The sequence below is a fragment of the Balaenoptera ricei genome, chromosome 2, assembly GCF_028023285.1.
Source record: "Balaenoptera ricei isolate mBalRic1 chromosome 2, mBalRic1.hap2, whole genome shotgun sequence".
In the NCBI taxonomy this organism is placed as follows: Eukaryota; Metazoa; Chordata; class Mammalia; order Artiodactyla; family Balaenopteridae; genus Balaenoptera; species Balaenoptera ricei.
This window is the reverse complement of record NC_082640.1, coordinates 127,140,213-127,156,381: the sequence shown is the minus strand read 5'-3', so window position 1 is coordinate 127,156,381 and position 16,169 is coordinate 127,140,213. Positions and strand designations below refer to the sequence as shown.

The following is a 16,169-nucleotide window of genomic DNA, read 5'->3' as shown; positions in this document are numbered from 1 at the left end:
TTATTTTATTTATTTAAAGTCTCTCTCTTTTTTTCTTGGGTAGTCTAGCTAAAGGCTTGTCAATTCTGCTTATCTTCTCAAGGAACCAGCTAAGTTTCACTGATCTTTCCTATTGTCTTTTTAGTCTCGATTTATTTCCACTCTGATCTTTATTTTTTCCTTCCTTCTACCAACTTTCAGCTTCATTTTTTTCTTCTCTTTCTAGTTCCTTTAGATGTAAAGTTAGATTGAGATTTTTCTTGTTTCTTGTGGCAGGACTGTAGTGCTACAAAAGTCCCTCTTAGAACCCCTTTTGCCGAATACCATAGATTTTGCTATGCCGTACTTCTGTTTTCATTTGTCCCTAAGTGTTTTTTTAATTTCTCCTTTGATTTCTTCCATGACCCATTGGTTGTCTAGTAGCATGTTGTTTAATCTCCACATTTTTATGGTTTTCCTGTTTTTTTCTTGTAATTGATTTCTAGTTTCACACCTTTGTGGTCAGAAATAATGTTTGGTAGGATTTCAATCTTCATGAAAGTTGAGACTTGTTTTGTGACCTAACACGTGATCTATCCTGCAAAATGTTCCATATGCACTTGAGAAGAATGTGTATTTTACTGCTTTTGGATGGAATATTCTTTATAAATCTATTAAGTCTATCTGGTTTAATGTGTCATTTAAGACCAATGTTTCCTTATTGGTTTTCTGTCTGGATAATCTATCCATTACTGTTAAGTGGGCTGTTAAAGTTCCCTCCTTATTGTATTGTTTTCAGTTTCTCCCTTTAAGTCCATTAATAGTTGTTTTATATATTTTGATGCTCCTATATTGGGTGCATATATATTTGTAAACGCTATATCTTCTTTTTGGATTGACCCTTTTATCATTATGTAGTGCCCTTCTTTGTCTTTTATTACAGTCTTTGTTTTAAAGGCTATTTTGTCTGATATGAGTATAGCTATACCAGCTTTCTTCTCATTTCCATTTGCATGAAATATCTTTTTCCATCCCTTCACATTCAGTCTGTGTGTGTCCTTACTTCTAAAATGAGTCTCTTGGGCTTCCCTGGTGGCGCAGTGGTTGAGAATCTGCCTGCCAATGCAGGGGACATGGGTTCGAGCCCTGGTCTGGGAAGATCCCACATGCCGCGGAGCAACTGGGCCCGTGAGCCACAACTACTGAGCCTGCGCGTCTGGAGCCTGTGTTCCACAAGAGAGGCCGCAATAGTGAGAGGCCCGCGCACCGCGATGAAGAGTGGCCCCCACTTGCCGCAACTAGAGAAAGCCCTTGCACAGAAACGAAGACCCAACACAGCCAAAAATAAATAAATAAATTAATTAATTAAAAATAATATAAAATAAAATAAAATGTGTCTCTTGTAGGCAGCATATAGATGAGTCTTGTTTTTTTTTTTAATCCATTCAGCCACTCTATATCTTTTGATTGGTGAACTTAGTCCATTTACATTTAAAGTAATAATTGATAGGTATGCATTTATTGCCATTTTAATTGTTTTATGGATGTTTTTGTAGTTCTTCTCTGTTCCTTTCTTCTTTTTTTCCTCTGTTCCCTTATGGTTTGCTGGCTTTCTTTAGTGTTAGCTTTAGATTCCTTTCTCATTTTCTTTTGTGCGTTTACAAGTTTTTTCTTTGTGGTTACCATGAGGCTCAACATAACATTCTATGTATATAGCAATCTTCTTTTAACTTGATAACAACTTTGAACACATCCTAAAGCTTTACATTTTTACTCCTCCCCCCCACATTTATATTTTTATGACACCTTTTACATCTTTTATTTTATGCTTTCCTTAACTAATTATTGTAATTTTACTTAATTTTACTACTTTTGTCTTTTAACTTTCATACTTGCTTTATAAGTTACTGATCCACTACCTTTACTATATATTTACCTGTTCTAGTGAGATTTTTACTTTTATATGTTTTCTTTTTATTAATTTAGTGGCTTTTCTTTTCAGCTTACAGAAGTCCCTTTAATATTTCATAGAAGGCTGATGTCGTTGTAAACTCCTTTAGCTTTTGCTTATCTGTAAAACTCTTAATTTCTCCTTCAATTCTGAATAATAACCTTACAGGTGGAGAATTCTTGGCTGGAGATTTTTCCCTTTCAGCACGTTTTTATATCATGCCACTCTCTTCTGGCTTTTAAAGTTTCTGCTGAAAAATCTGCTCGTAGCCTTATGGGATTTCCCTTGTATGTAATAACTTGCTTTTCTCTTGCTGCTTTTAAGATTCTCTCTTTATTCTTATCTTTTTTCATGTGTCTTAGTGTGTTTCTCTTTGGGTTCATATTATTTGGAACTCTCTGGGTTTCCTGGACCTGGATGTCCTTTTCCAGATTAGGAAAATTTTCAGCCATTATTTCTTCAAATAATTTTTCTGGCCCCATCTCTCTCTCTTCTCCTTCTGGGACCCCCTATAATGTGAATGTTATTCTGCCTGATGTTGTACCAGATATTCCTTAAGGTATGTTCACTTTTTTTTTTTTAAATGCACTTCCACGTTTATTGCAGTATTCGCAACAGCCAAGGTATGGAAACAACCCAAATGCCCATCAGAGGATGAATGGATAAAAACGATGTGGTATGTATACACAATGAAACACCACTCAGCCATGAGAAAAGAGGATATCCTGCCATTTGTGACAACATGGATAGACCTTGAGCACATTATGCTAAGTGAGATAAGTCAGATAGAGAAAGACAAGTACTGTATGGGTATCTTCACTTTTTAAAATTCTTTCTTCATTTTGCTGCCCTGTCTGAGTGATTTCTGTTGCTTTTTCTTGCAACTTGCTGATTCATTCTTCTCCTTCATCCAGTTTGCTATTGAACCCTTCAAGTATATTTTTCAGTTCAGTTTGGTACTTTCTTATATTTTCTATCTCTTTGCTGTTTTCACTGTGTTCATCCATTCTTCTCCCAAATTTGGTGAACATCTTTTGACCATTACTTTGAACTCTTTTGGAACATATTCTTCTCTCTGCTTTTGCCTGACTCTTTGTGTTTTTCTATATGGATTAGGCAAAACAGCACCTCTCCAAGTCTTGAAGGAGTGGTCTTGAGTAGAAAATGATCTGTGGGACCCAGAAGCACAATTTCCCCTGGCCACCAGAGTCAGGTATTCAAGGGGCGCTCCTTGTGTGGGCTGTGTGCACCTGCTGGCTGTAGCAAGGCCACAGCTGCTACACAGAGAGAGCAAGGCTTGGTGCTCTTGCTCACCCAGCACAGTTGTGGCATGGCTGCTGTGGCACAGGGTGGGGGGAACTTGGGGCACTTGCCCTGCCTGACTGCAACACAGTTGTGTCATAGGGTGTACAGGGTTTGGTGCACTCACCCAACCCGGTTCCAACATGGCTGATGTACAGTGTGTGTGTTGGCAGGTACTCAGGGCACTCACCTGGCCTGGTTTCAGCGTGGGGTGGGTGGAGCATGCCCACTGGCGCTAGCAGATTATAGGGAGAACACAAAAAATGGCACCCAGCAACTCCTTCATCAGTAAGTTAGAATGAGATTTTTAAATGGTGCCCACCAGCACTTCTGTTCCCAGAGAAAGTCCCAACAGGTTCCTGCCTCTCCAGCAGCTGCTTTAAGATCAGTAAGTGGGCATCCCTCACTTATGATCTAGGCGTTTTTCAAACTATTGCTTTTGTGCTGAATCTCAGGGCAAATGGATCTGTGCAGGAGCCCTTTAAGAGCAGGTTCTCCATTCCCTAAAGTTCAGTGGTTCTCCTGGACTCAATCCTCACTGATTTTCAAAACCAGACATTTTGGGGGCTCACCTTTCCATTGCTGGACACAAGGGTGGGGGTTCCTGATGTGGGCTCACTCCCTTCATTCCTTGAGGGAAAGTTTTGGGATCCCTCCTGATTGTGGGTCACCATTCCTGGGGTGGGGTCTCAGGTGAGATCATGTCTCTGCTCTCCTACTTACCCAGATGCATCTCTTTTATCCTTGTTGTAGAAGCACTCTTCATCTAGTTCTCAGGTCCTTTTTGGAGGAAAATTATTCCATATATAGCTTCAAATTTGTTGTGTCATGGAAGGAGGTCAGTTCAGGGTCTTCCTATGCTGCCATCTTAAACCCAGTCTCCCTTTCTCTCTCATTTATCATAATGTCCCATGGTCCATGCATGTTGTCACAAAAGGCAAGATTTCCTTCTTTTTATAACTAATATTCCATGAATATAGATGCAAAAATTCTCAAGAAAATACTAGCAACAAATTCAACAGCACATTAAACAGATCATACTACATGATCACATAAGATTTATCCCTTGGATGCAAGGATCATTCAACATACACAAATCAATAGATGTGATACATCACATTAATAGAATGAAGCATAAAGATCATATGATCAACTCAATAAACATATAAAAATCATTTCACAAGGTTCAACATCCTTTCATGATAAAAACTCTCAACAAAGTGGCTATAGAGGGGACATACCTCAACATAATAAAGGTCATAAATGACAAACTCACAGCTAACTTCACACTCAATAGTGAAAGGTTGAAAGCTTTCCCACTAAAATCAGGAACAACAGTGCTCACTCTTGCCACTTTTATTCAACATAGTACTGGAAGTCCTAGCCAAAGCAAGTAGGACAGAAGAAGGGGAAAAGCCATCCAAATCTGAAAGGAAGAAGTAAAATTGTCTCTGTATGCAGATCATAGGATCATATATAGAGAAAACTCTAGAGACTCCACGAAAAAACTGTTAGAACTAATCAATGAATTCAGTAAGTTGCAGGATACAATATCAACATACAAAAATCAGTTGTATTTCTATTTACTAACAATGAATTATTTGAAAAAGAAATAAAGTAATCTCATTTACAATAGTATCAAAAATAATAAAATACTTAGGAATAAATTTAACCAAGGAGGTGAAGAATTTGTACACTAAAAATTACAATACATTGATGAAAGAAGTTGAAGACACAAATAAATATAATAAAAAGATATCTCACATTCGTGAATCAGAATTAGTATTTTTGAATATCCATACCACTCAAAGCATCTATAGAGTCAATACAATACCTATCAAAATTCCAATAGCATATTTCACAAAAATAGAAAAAACAATCTTAAAATTCATATGGAGCCACAAAAGATCCCAAATAATCAAAGGAATTCTGAGAAAGAAGAAAAAAATTGGAAGCATAAGAATTCCTAATTTCAAACTTTATTACAAAGCTATAGTAATCAAAGCAGTATGGTGCTGGCATAAAAACAGACACAGAAACCAATGGAACAGAATCAGGATCTCATAAATTATCCCATGCATATATAGTCAACTAATATTCGACAAGGGAGCCAACAGTACTCAATGGTGAAAGTATAGGTTCTTCAATAAACTGTCCCGGGAAAATTGAATATTCACATGCTAAAGAATGAAATTGGACTCCTATCTTACACTACACACACAAATTAACTCAAAATGAATTAAAAACTTAAATGTAAGACCTGAAACTGTAAAACTAGAAGAAATCACAGGGAAAAGTTCCTTGATGTTGGTGTTGGTGATGATTTTTTGGATATGACACCAAAAGCACAAGCAACAAAAGCAAAAGTAAACAACTGGGACTACATCAAACTTAAAAGCCTCTGCACAGCAAAATAAACAATCTGCAGAATGAAAAGGCGACCTATGAAATGGGAGAAAATATTTACAAACCATCTATCTCATAAGGAGTTAATTCCAAAATATGTAAGAAACTCTTCCAACTCGATAGCAAGAAAAACAAACAATCCAATTTAAAAATGGGCAAAGAAACTCAGTAGAGATTTTTCCCAAGAAGACATGCAAATGGCCAACTGGCTCATGAAAAGTTGCTCAATGTCACTAATTATCAGGGAAATGCAAATAAAAATCACAGTGAGATATCATCTCACACCTGTTAGAATAGCTATTATCAAAAAGACAAGAGACATCAAATGTTGGTGAGGCTGTGTTGGAAGTGTGAGTTCAAGTGTTGGAACCCTTGTACACTGTTGAGGGAAATGTAAATTGGTACAGCCACTATGGAAACAGCATGGAGACTCTTCAAAAAATTAAAAATAGAACTACCATATGATCCAGCAATCCCACTTCTGGGTATATATCCAAAGGAAATGAAATCAGGATCTTGAAGAGATATCCACACTCCCATTTTCATAGCCACATCATTCACGATAGCCAAGATATGGAAACAATCTACCTATCAACAGATGAATGAATAAAGAAAATGTGATATAGATACAGATATAGATATACACACACAAAAGAATGTCATTCAGCCATAAAAAAGAAGGAAATCCTGCCACTGGCAATGACATGGATGGACCTTGAGGACATTCTGCTAAGTGAAATAAGTCAGACAGAGAAAGAGAAATACTGTATGAGCTCACTTATATGTAGAATCTAAAAACAAAACAAACAAACAAACAAAACCCTCATAGATACAGAGAACAGATTCATGGTTGCCAGAGGCAGGAAGTAGGAGATGGGCAAACTGGGTGTGGTGGTCAAAAGGTACAAACTTTTAGTCATAAAATAAATAAGTCCTGGGGATGATTTAATGTACAGCATGGTGATTACAGTTAAAATACTGTATTGTATATTTGAAAGTTGTTAAGAAAGTAGCTCTTAGAAGTTCTCAGCACAAGAAAAAAGGTGTAAATATGTGGGATGACAGATGTTAACTAGACTTACTGTGATGATCATTTCACAATATACACAGGTATCAAATAATTATGTGGTACACCTGAAACTAATATAATGTTATATATTAATTATATGTCAATAGAAAAATCTTAAGGATGGTGTCAGTGTACAGGGATACAAAACAGAACAATCAAAAAGTTGGTAAGAAAGAAGAATGTCAGAAATGAAATAGGAAGCAGGTTAAAGTTAAGCAGGTTAAAAGCAAGTTAGAAGCAAGTAACATGGAGAATCAAGGAAGCTGAGTGTCAGATTTCAGAGAGAAAAACAAAAGCTGGGAGCTATTTGCCAATGCCACTAAACGTAAGATCAGCACTCAAAAAGATTGCCAACAAACACATGAAAGAATGCTCAACATCATTAATCATTAGAGAAATGCAGATCAAAACTACAATGAGATATCATCTCACACCAGTCAGAATGGCCATCATCAAAAAATCTAGAAACAATAAATACTGGAGAGGGTGTGGAGAAAAGGGAACCCTCTTGCACTGTTGGTGGGAATGTAAATTGATACAGCCACTATGGAGAACAGTATGGAGGTTCCTCAAAAAACTAAAAATAGAACCACCATATGACCCAGCAATCCCACTACTGGGCATATACCCTGAGAAAACCATAATTCAAAAAGAGTCATGTACCAAAATGTTCATTGCAGCTCTATTTACAATAGCCAGGACATGGAAGCAACCTAAGTGTCCATCATCGGATGAATGGATAAAGAAGATGTGGCACATATATACAATGGAATATTACTCAGCCATAAAAAGAAACGAAATTGAGTTATTTGTAGTGAGGTGGATGGAATTAGAGTCTGTCATACAGATTGAAGTAAGTCAGAAAGAGAAAAACAAATACAGTATGCTAACACATATATATGGAATCTAAGGGAAAAAAAAAAAAAGGCCATGAAGAACCTAGTGGTAAGACGGGAATAAAGACACAGACTTACTAGAGAATGGACTTGAGGATATGGGGAGGGGGAAGGGTAAGCTGTGACAAAGTGAGAGAGTGGCATGGACATATATACACTACCAAACGTAAAATAGATAGCTAGTGGGAAGCAGCCGCATAGCACAGGGAGATCAGCTCGGTGCTTTGTGATCACCTAGAGGGGTGGGATAGGGAGGGTGGGAGGGAGGGAGATGCAAGAGAGAAGAGATATGGGAACATATGTATATGTATAACTGATTCACTTTGTTATAAAGCAGAAACTAACACACCATTGTAAAGCAATTATACTCCAATAAAGATGTTAAAAAAAAAAAAACGCTTATGGATTCTTGTTGCAGAGCAAAGTCCATTGCGTTTGGTAAGAGAAGGTGTGGGTTTAAGTACTAGCTCTGTCACTTATCACTTTCTGACCTTTGCTTTTTCATATATAAAACAAGGATAGTATCTGTCTCATCTTCCCTCTTATCAGGAGATTGTGTAGCTCAAGACCAAACTGGAATAGAGTCCATGAAAATGCATTAACACTGTGAGCCCAATGCAAGTGTAGATCAATATTATAAGTGACTTGATTTATAATATACCAAGTAAAGCCAAAGTATGAATATGAGACACTTCCAAGAGATGTTGAAAATCTTCAATTGGTACTATGAACAACAATCTTACAGGGGCTACCAAATACACAGTTGAATCCAAAATTTCAGTCAACTCTGGATGAATCAAGTGATCACACTATTTCAGGAAAACCAACAAAAAGCATAGGTGGTGATTATTACTAGAGATGTAAACATTTCTTTTGAATAACAAAAACTGAAAAATTATCATACCTTTAATTGTGGAGATTGCATGCTGAAACATTTTTGCATATTTTCAAATGAGGCAGATTTTCTTAGGAAAAAAAACTGTGAAATAATCAGATGACAAATATACACTGACTCTAGACACTATTTGGTAAACTAAAATATCATATGACAATTGGCTAATAATAACTGTTTAAGTAAATCAATGAAATGCAGAAACACTAATGAAAATACAGGTTCTTACTGATTTTGAAATCACTGACTTCACAGATGGGAGCAGAGCTTAAAATCCATCAATTAATTTTGAAAAGTGTATAATAATGGAAGCTATCTTATTTTTTTAATTCAACATATATAACAAACACTAAAGTTTCCAGAAAGTAGCCCAGGTGTGTGTAAATGTGCCATAGATATGCTGGGCCATTAATCCTCTTAGCCCTGGGGCTGCGCTAGTGGGACCTGGAGCGGCTACTGTTCCTCCTACTTTTCAGTGGCTACTGAACAGTCTCCTCTAAATCGTGAGCAACCTCAACCTTTTACCCCGTAAGGCCACACAAATATTATTACTCACTATGAGAACTATTATACTAAAAGAGTTGTGAAGTACTAACATACCAAATAGAGTAGAAAGTACCAAAAAAAATGACATATTTCATGTATGATGGTGGAAACAGACATAAAGAAGTAATTATAATCCAAAGCAACTGTAACAATGACTGTAAAGATAGCATGAATCAGGTGTAAAGAGAGCACAGGAGAGGTGGAGGTCAATTCAGAATGGAAAGGAACCTGGATTGACCAGCTTGAAGAGGTAGCATTAGGGCTGGCCTGTAAAAGGTAGTGACATTTCCATGAACTGAGAAGGGGTTGAGAACATCCCAGGCCAACGGAATAGCCTAAACAAGCACAGAGAAGTGTCAAAGTGCTGGGATTTTAGTCCCCTAGGACTCTGGTGCAGGCAGAGTACAGGGTACCTGGGGGTTACATGGAAGCAGAAGCATAATGGGAGGTAAGATAGTAAATATAGTCAAGGCCAGGTTATGAGGCTTAGTTAAGCACTCTGACTTTGATAGGTGGAGTTATTCAGTTTGTTCAGATTGAGTGTTGTAATTACACCTGTGTTTTAGGAACATTGCAGGGGACAATAGGGAGGATGGATTAGAAACCGTTAAAAACAGTAATATCTGACAGGTAGGTATAAGTAATGCTACCAGAGTAGTCTATGCATTCCAAACTAGAAAGTGTCATTTGTTGGTTCAATTATGTTTTTAAGTGATGGTCACTGTTCTAGGTGCTGTGGATAAAACAAGAATGATATGACCTCCATATCACTCAGACTAATGAAAAATAAAAAGATAAAACATATATGAGGACAAATATTTAATAAGCAATAGTGATATATGTTAAAAACAGCAAAAGTGATCTATATTAAATAGAAATATTACTCAAAAAAAAAGTATTACCTGACTGTATGGGGAATATGGAAGGAGGCACAGACACATATTAAACCTACTGTAACTGACCAGAATGGGGATTTGATTTGTCCTAGGTCAATAAGGCTCTCTACTATGTGACACTCAGCATCCCAGGATATCACCAAGGGGAGTAAGGGCTGAAGGCCTTAAGGAAAGAAAAATAAAACCCTTTCTTGTTTGTCCCTCATAAAGTTCAAGATATTTATTAAACCACTAATATAAATTTCATACCTTTCTTCTTCCCTCAATCACTATCTCTTTTCTCCCCAATTGTGTTTATTAATTAGTTTATTTAGATACACTGAAGGGATAATAACGTCATGGGCATGAGTCCAATCACCATTTAGAGAATTCAGTTTTACTCTGTTTCATAGCCATAAACAAATCCCTCCCTGCATTTGGTCAAAAGATTCATAAACATGTTCCTTTGATCATTTAAGACCTGGGCAAGCAGTGCTAAATGAGTGCAAACCCAGACATTTTAGGAATTTTAGGAAAACTCACAGCAGATATCCTGCTATTGATTAGTAAATAACATCTTCTGAGTGTCATAAAGATCACAGATTTGAAAGAGGAAACAGGTCCTCTGCAAAGACACTAGTGAATATTCTGAGGCATTTCCCAGAATGAGGAAGCATCAAGAAATTATTTCTGAAATCGCTAGAAATAATATCTGAACTGTAGTCACATAAAGCCACCAACCAATAATTTAGAATAAAAATTATACTTACCCTAGAACTTCTCCTACACTGATTTAAAGTAATGACACTTTCCTTGCTTTCAGATGTAAATTTCTCAAATAAAATTCTGCTTGCTTGCACACTCTGTGATTAAAAAAAAGATAACAGTTTTAAGCTATATAGTGGAATACTTTTAAAAGCCTATGATTACTGTTGCTTCATAGTATAACATTATTACCAAAAGAGCAATATACAGGAAAGGTAGAATTCTAGAAAACACCAGAGATGCATCAAAGTCTGGCTGCAGACTAAGTATTTGGCCAAAACCCACAGTTTGGCTTTGGCATTGGACTTTAGCCAAATAGATACTTCTACATTATTTCTGACATCCCTGGTCTTAGGAGAAATCAATGATCCTGTGACCTCATAGGTTGGCATTGAATCTCTTTAGTATATCAACATCAGTATTATGAACAAAACATATCATTTGGAGTTATTGTAAATATGCAACTATTCACTGACAAATACAAGTAAGCATTCTAAATATTAATTGGAATGAAAATTGCCTTAAATGCTTTATACTTTTAACTCAGTCAATTAAATTATATAAATATTTATTGTTGTAAGGGTGACTTGCTGCAATAATTATGATTATTATTAAATGTGCTACTTCTCTATCTTGTAATCAGAGATTTGGATATATAGAAACAACTACAAGACCTAAGTTTCATAGCCCGATGGATACTTGATGAATAAAATCCTTCTACTGCTTTGTTTGCTGAAATTTTTAGGTCTCAACTAACATTTCAAAAATTTTAAATATTTATTGAATAGAAAATCAACTTTTAAAAGTATCACGTAGGGACCTCCCTGGCGATCCATGTGTTAAGACTCGGCGCTCCCAATGCAGGGGGCCTGGGTTCAATCCCTGGTGGGAGAACTAAGATCTCACATACCGCAACTAAGCCCGTGCGCTGCAACTAGAGAAGCCCGCGTGCCACAGAGCCTGCATGCCGCGACAAAGACCCAGTGCAGCCAAAAAAAAAAATGAATAAATTTTTAAAAAGAGTATCACGCAGTTATCACTGAAAATGGAACAGATATGCAGAAGGCTATGGGTAATTTAGGAATCACCAACATTGAATTTTTGTTCATCCTCTCTGTTGTATTTATGGAAAGTAGTTATAGCACAATGTAAGGTAAGAGAATTACTGGACATTGCAGAAAGATACCTGGTCACTTTCATCATTATTCTTCAAAGACAAACTATGTGACACACAAGAGATTTTGGAACTATTTTATCATATGCTTGCACAAAATATTCAAATATGATGGAATAGCAGCTATTACATACTTAAAACAATACTTTTAACAGTAACAAGGACAAAAATTTTAACACTGCACTTTATAGATATCAGAAAAGCAGAACCTACTAACAATCAATGATTGCTTTTTAAAAAGAGAATGTGGAAGGAGACCTTCAAGATGGCGAAGGAGTAAGACGTGGAGATCACCTTCCTCCCCACAAATACATCAGAAATACATCTACATGTGGAACAACTACTACAGAACACCTACTGAACACTGGCAGAAGACCTCAGACTTCTCAAAACCCGGGTGGCTGTCAGGATCTTGGTGCTCCAGCCAGGTGTCAGGCCTGTGCCTCTGAGGTGGGAGAGCTGAGTTCAGGACATTGCTCCACCAGAGACCTCCCAGCTCCACATAATATCAAATGGCAAAAGCTCTCCCAGAGATCTCCATCTCAACGCTAAGACCCAGCTCCACTCAACTGTCTCCAGCACTGTAGCATCAGCAAGCTAAAGTGTTGGATCCCCTAGGCCAAACAACTAGCAAGACAGGAACACAACCCCACTCATTAGCATAAAGGTTGCCTAAAATCATAATAAGGTAACAGAAACCCTAAAACGCACCACCAGATGCAGTCCTGCCCACCAGAAAGACAAGATCCAGCCTCATCCACCAGAACACAGGCACCAGTCCCCTCCACCAGGAAGCATTCAAAACCCACTGACCAACCTTAGCCACTGGGCGCAGACACCAAAAGCAACAGGAAGTACGAAACTGCAACCTGTGAAAAGGAGACCCCAAACACAGTGGGTTAAGCAAAATGAGAACACAGAGAAACACACAGCAGATGAAGGAGCAAGATAAAAACCCACCAGACCAAACAAATGAAGAGAAAATAGGCAGTCTGCCTGAAAAAGAATTCAGAATAATGATAGTAAAGATAGCCAAAATCTTCGAAACAGAATGGAGAAAATACAAGAAATGTTTAACAAGGACCTAGAAGAACTAAAGCGCAAAGGAACAATGATGAATAACACAACAAATGAAATTTAAAACTCTCTAGAAGGAATCAATAGCAGAATAACTGAGGCAGAAGAACGGATAAGCGACCTAGAAGATAAAATACTGGAAATAACTACTGCCGAGCAGAATAAAGAAAAAAGGTTGAAAAGAATTGAGGACAATCTCAGAAGCCTCTGGGACAACATTAAATGCACCAACATTCGAATTACAGGAGTCCCAGAAGAAGAAGACAAAAAGAAAGGGACTGAGAAAATATCTGAAGAGATTATAGTTGAAAACTACCTTAATAAGGGAAAGGAAAGTCAGTCAAGTTCAGGAAGTGCAGAGAGTCCCATAGAGGATAAATCCAAGGAGAAACATGCCAAGACACATATTAATCAAACTATCAAAAATTAAATGCAAAGAAAAAATATTAAAAGCAGCAAGGGAAAAACAACAAATAACATACAAGACAATCCCCATAAGGTTAACAGCTGATCTTTCAGCAGAAACTCTGCAAGCCAGAAAGGAGTGACAGGACATATTTAAAGAGATGAAAGGGAAAAACCTACAACCAAGATTACTCTACACAGCAAGGATCTCATTCAGATTCGATGGAGAAATTAGAACCTTTACAGACAAGCAAAAGCTAAGAGAATTCAGCACCACCAAACCAGCTTTACAACAAATGCTAAAGGAACTTCTCTAGGCAGGAAACACAAGAGAAGGGAAGGACCTACAATAACAAACCCAAAACAATTAAGAAAATGGTAACAGGAACATACATATTGACCCATTTCAGACCTAGGGACACATACAGACCGAAAGTGAGGGGATGGAAAAAGATATTCCATGTAAATGGAAATCAAAAGAAAGCTGAAGTAGCAATTCTCATTTCAGACAAAATAGACTTTAAAATAAAGACTATTACAAGAGACAAAGAAGGACACTACATAATGATCAAGGGATCAAACGAAGAAGAAGATATAAAAATTGTAAATATTTATGCACCCAACATAGGAGCAACTCAATACATAAGGCAAATTCTAACAGCCATAAAGGGGGAAATCGACAGTAACACAATCATAGTAGGGGACTTTAACACCCCACTTTCACCAATGCACAGATCATCCAAAATGAAAATATATAAGGAAACACAAGCTTTAAATGATACATTAAACAAGATGGACTTAATTGATATTTATAAGACATTCCATCCAAAAACAACAGAATACACTTTCTTCTCAAGTGCTCATGGAACATTTTCCAGGAGAGATCATATCATGGGTCACAAATCAAGCCTTGGTAAATTTAAGAAAATTGAAATCATGTCAAGTATCTTTTACGATCACAACGCTATGAGACTAGACAACAATTACAGGGAAAAAATCTGTAAAAAATATACAAACACATGCAGTTAAACAATACACTACTAAATAACCAAGATATCACTGAAGAAATCAAAGGGAAATCAAAAAATACCTAGAAAAAAATGACAACGAAAACATGATGACCCAAAACCTATGGGATGCAGCAAAAGCAGTTCTAAGAGGGAAGTTTATAGCAATACAAGCCTACCTCAAGAAACAGGAAACATCTCAAATAAACAATCTAACCTTGCACCTAAAGCAATTAGAGAAAGAAGAACAAAAAAACCCCAAAGTTAGCAGAAGGAAAGAAATCATAAAAATAAGATCAGAAATAAAGGAAAAAGAAATGAAGGAAACAATAGCAAAGATCAATAAAACTAAAAGCTGGCTCTTTGAGAAGATAAACAAAATTGACAAAGAATTAGCCAGATTCATCAAGAAAAAAAGGAAGAAGACTCAAATCAATAGAATTAGAAATGAAAAAAGAGAAGTAACAACTGACACTGAAGAAATACAAAGGATCATGAGAGATTACTACAAGCAACTATATGCCAATAAAATGGACAACCTGGAAGAAATGGACAAATTCTTAGAAAAGCACAACCTTCCGAGACTGAACCAGCAAGAAATAGAAAATATAAACAGACCAATCACAAGAACTGAAATTGAAACTGTGATTGAAAATCTTCCAACAAACAAAAGCCCAAGACCTGATGGCTTCACAGGCGAATTCTATCAAACATTTACACAAGAGCTAACACATACCCTTCTCAAACTCTTCCAAAATATAACAGAGGGAGGAACACTCCAAAACTCATTCTGTGAGGCCACTATCACCCTGATACCGAAACCGGACAAAGTGTTCACAAAGAATGAAAACTACAGGCCAATAACAATGATGGACATAGATGAAAAAAATCCTCAACAAAATACTAGCAGACAGAATCCAGCAGCACATTACAAGGATCATACACCATGAACAAGTGGAGTTTACCCCAGGAATGCAAGGATTCTTCAATATATGCAAATCAATCAATGTGATACACCATATTAACAAACTGAAGGATAAAAACCACATGATAATCTCAATAGATACAGAAAAAGCTTTCAACAAAATTCAACACCCATTTATGATAAAAATCCACCAGAAAGTAGGCATAGAGGGAACTTACCTCAACTTAATAAAGGCCATATATGACAAACCCACAGCCAACATCGTTCTCAATGGTGAAAAACTGAAACCATTTCCTCTAACATCAGGAACAAGACAAGGTTGTCCACTCTCACCACTATTATTCAACATAGTTTTGGAAGTGTTAGCCACAGCAATCAGAAAAGAAAAAGAAATAAAAGGAATCCAAATTGGAAAAGAAGAAGTAAAACTGTCACTGTTTGCAGATGACATGATACTCTTCATGGAGAATCCTAAAGATGCTACCAGAAAACTACTAGAGCTAATCAATGAATTTGGTAAAGTAGCAGGATACAAAATTAATGCACAGAAATCTCTTGCATTCCTATACACCAATGATGAAAAATCTGAAAGAGAAATGAAGGAAATACTCCCATTTACCATTGCAACAAAAAGAATAAAATACCTAGGAATAAACCTACCTAAGGAGACAAAAGACCTGTATGCAGAAAACTATAAGACACTGATGAAAGAAATTAAAGATGATACAAACAGATGGAGAGATATACCATGTTCTTGGATTGGAAGAATCAACATTGTGAAAACGACTATACTAGCCAAAGCAATCTACAGATTCAATGCAATCCCTATCAAACTACCAATGGCATTTTTCACAGAACTAGAATAAAAAATTTCACGATTTGTATGGAAACACAAGAGACCCCGAATAGCCAAAGCAATCT

At 36.7% G+C, this 16,169-nt stretch overlaps 1 protein-coding gene across 1 annotated transcript in view; it reads right to left on the bottom strand.

Annotated features, from left to right (window-relative positions):
• Positions 1-16,169, bottom strand: part of TTC6 (tetratricopeptide repeat domain 6) — a 219,694-nt gene that overhangs the window by 68,435 nt on the left and 135,090 nt on the right. The window contains exons 8-9 of the mRNA XM_059915675.1: positions 10,666-10,758; positions 8,487-8,561 (exon numbers count right to left, since the gene is read on the bottom strand). Coding sequence (XP_059771658.1) covers positions 8,487-8,561; positions 10,666-10,758 — 168 coding nt within the window. The remainder of the gene's footprint in view (positions 1-8,486; positions 8,562-10,665; positions 10,759-16,169) is intronic.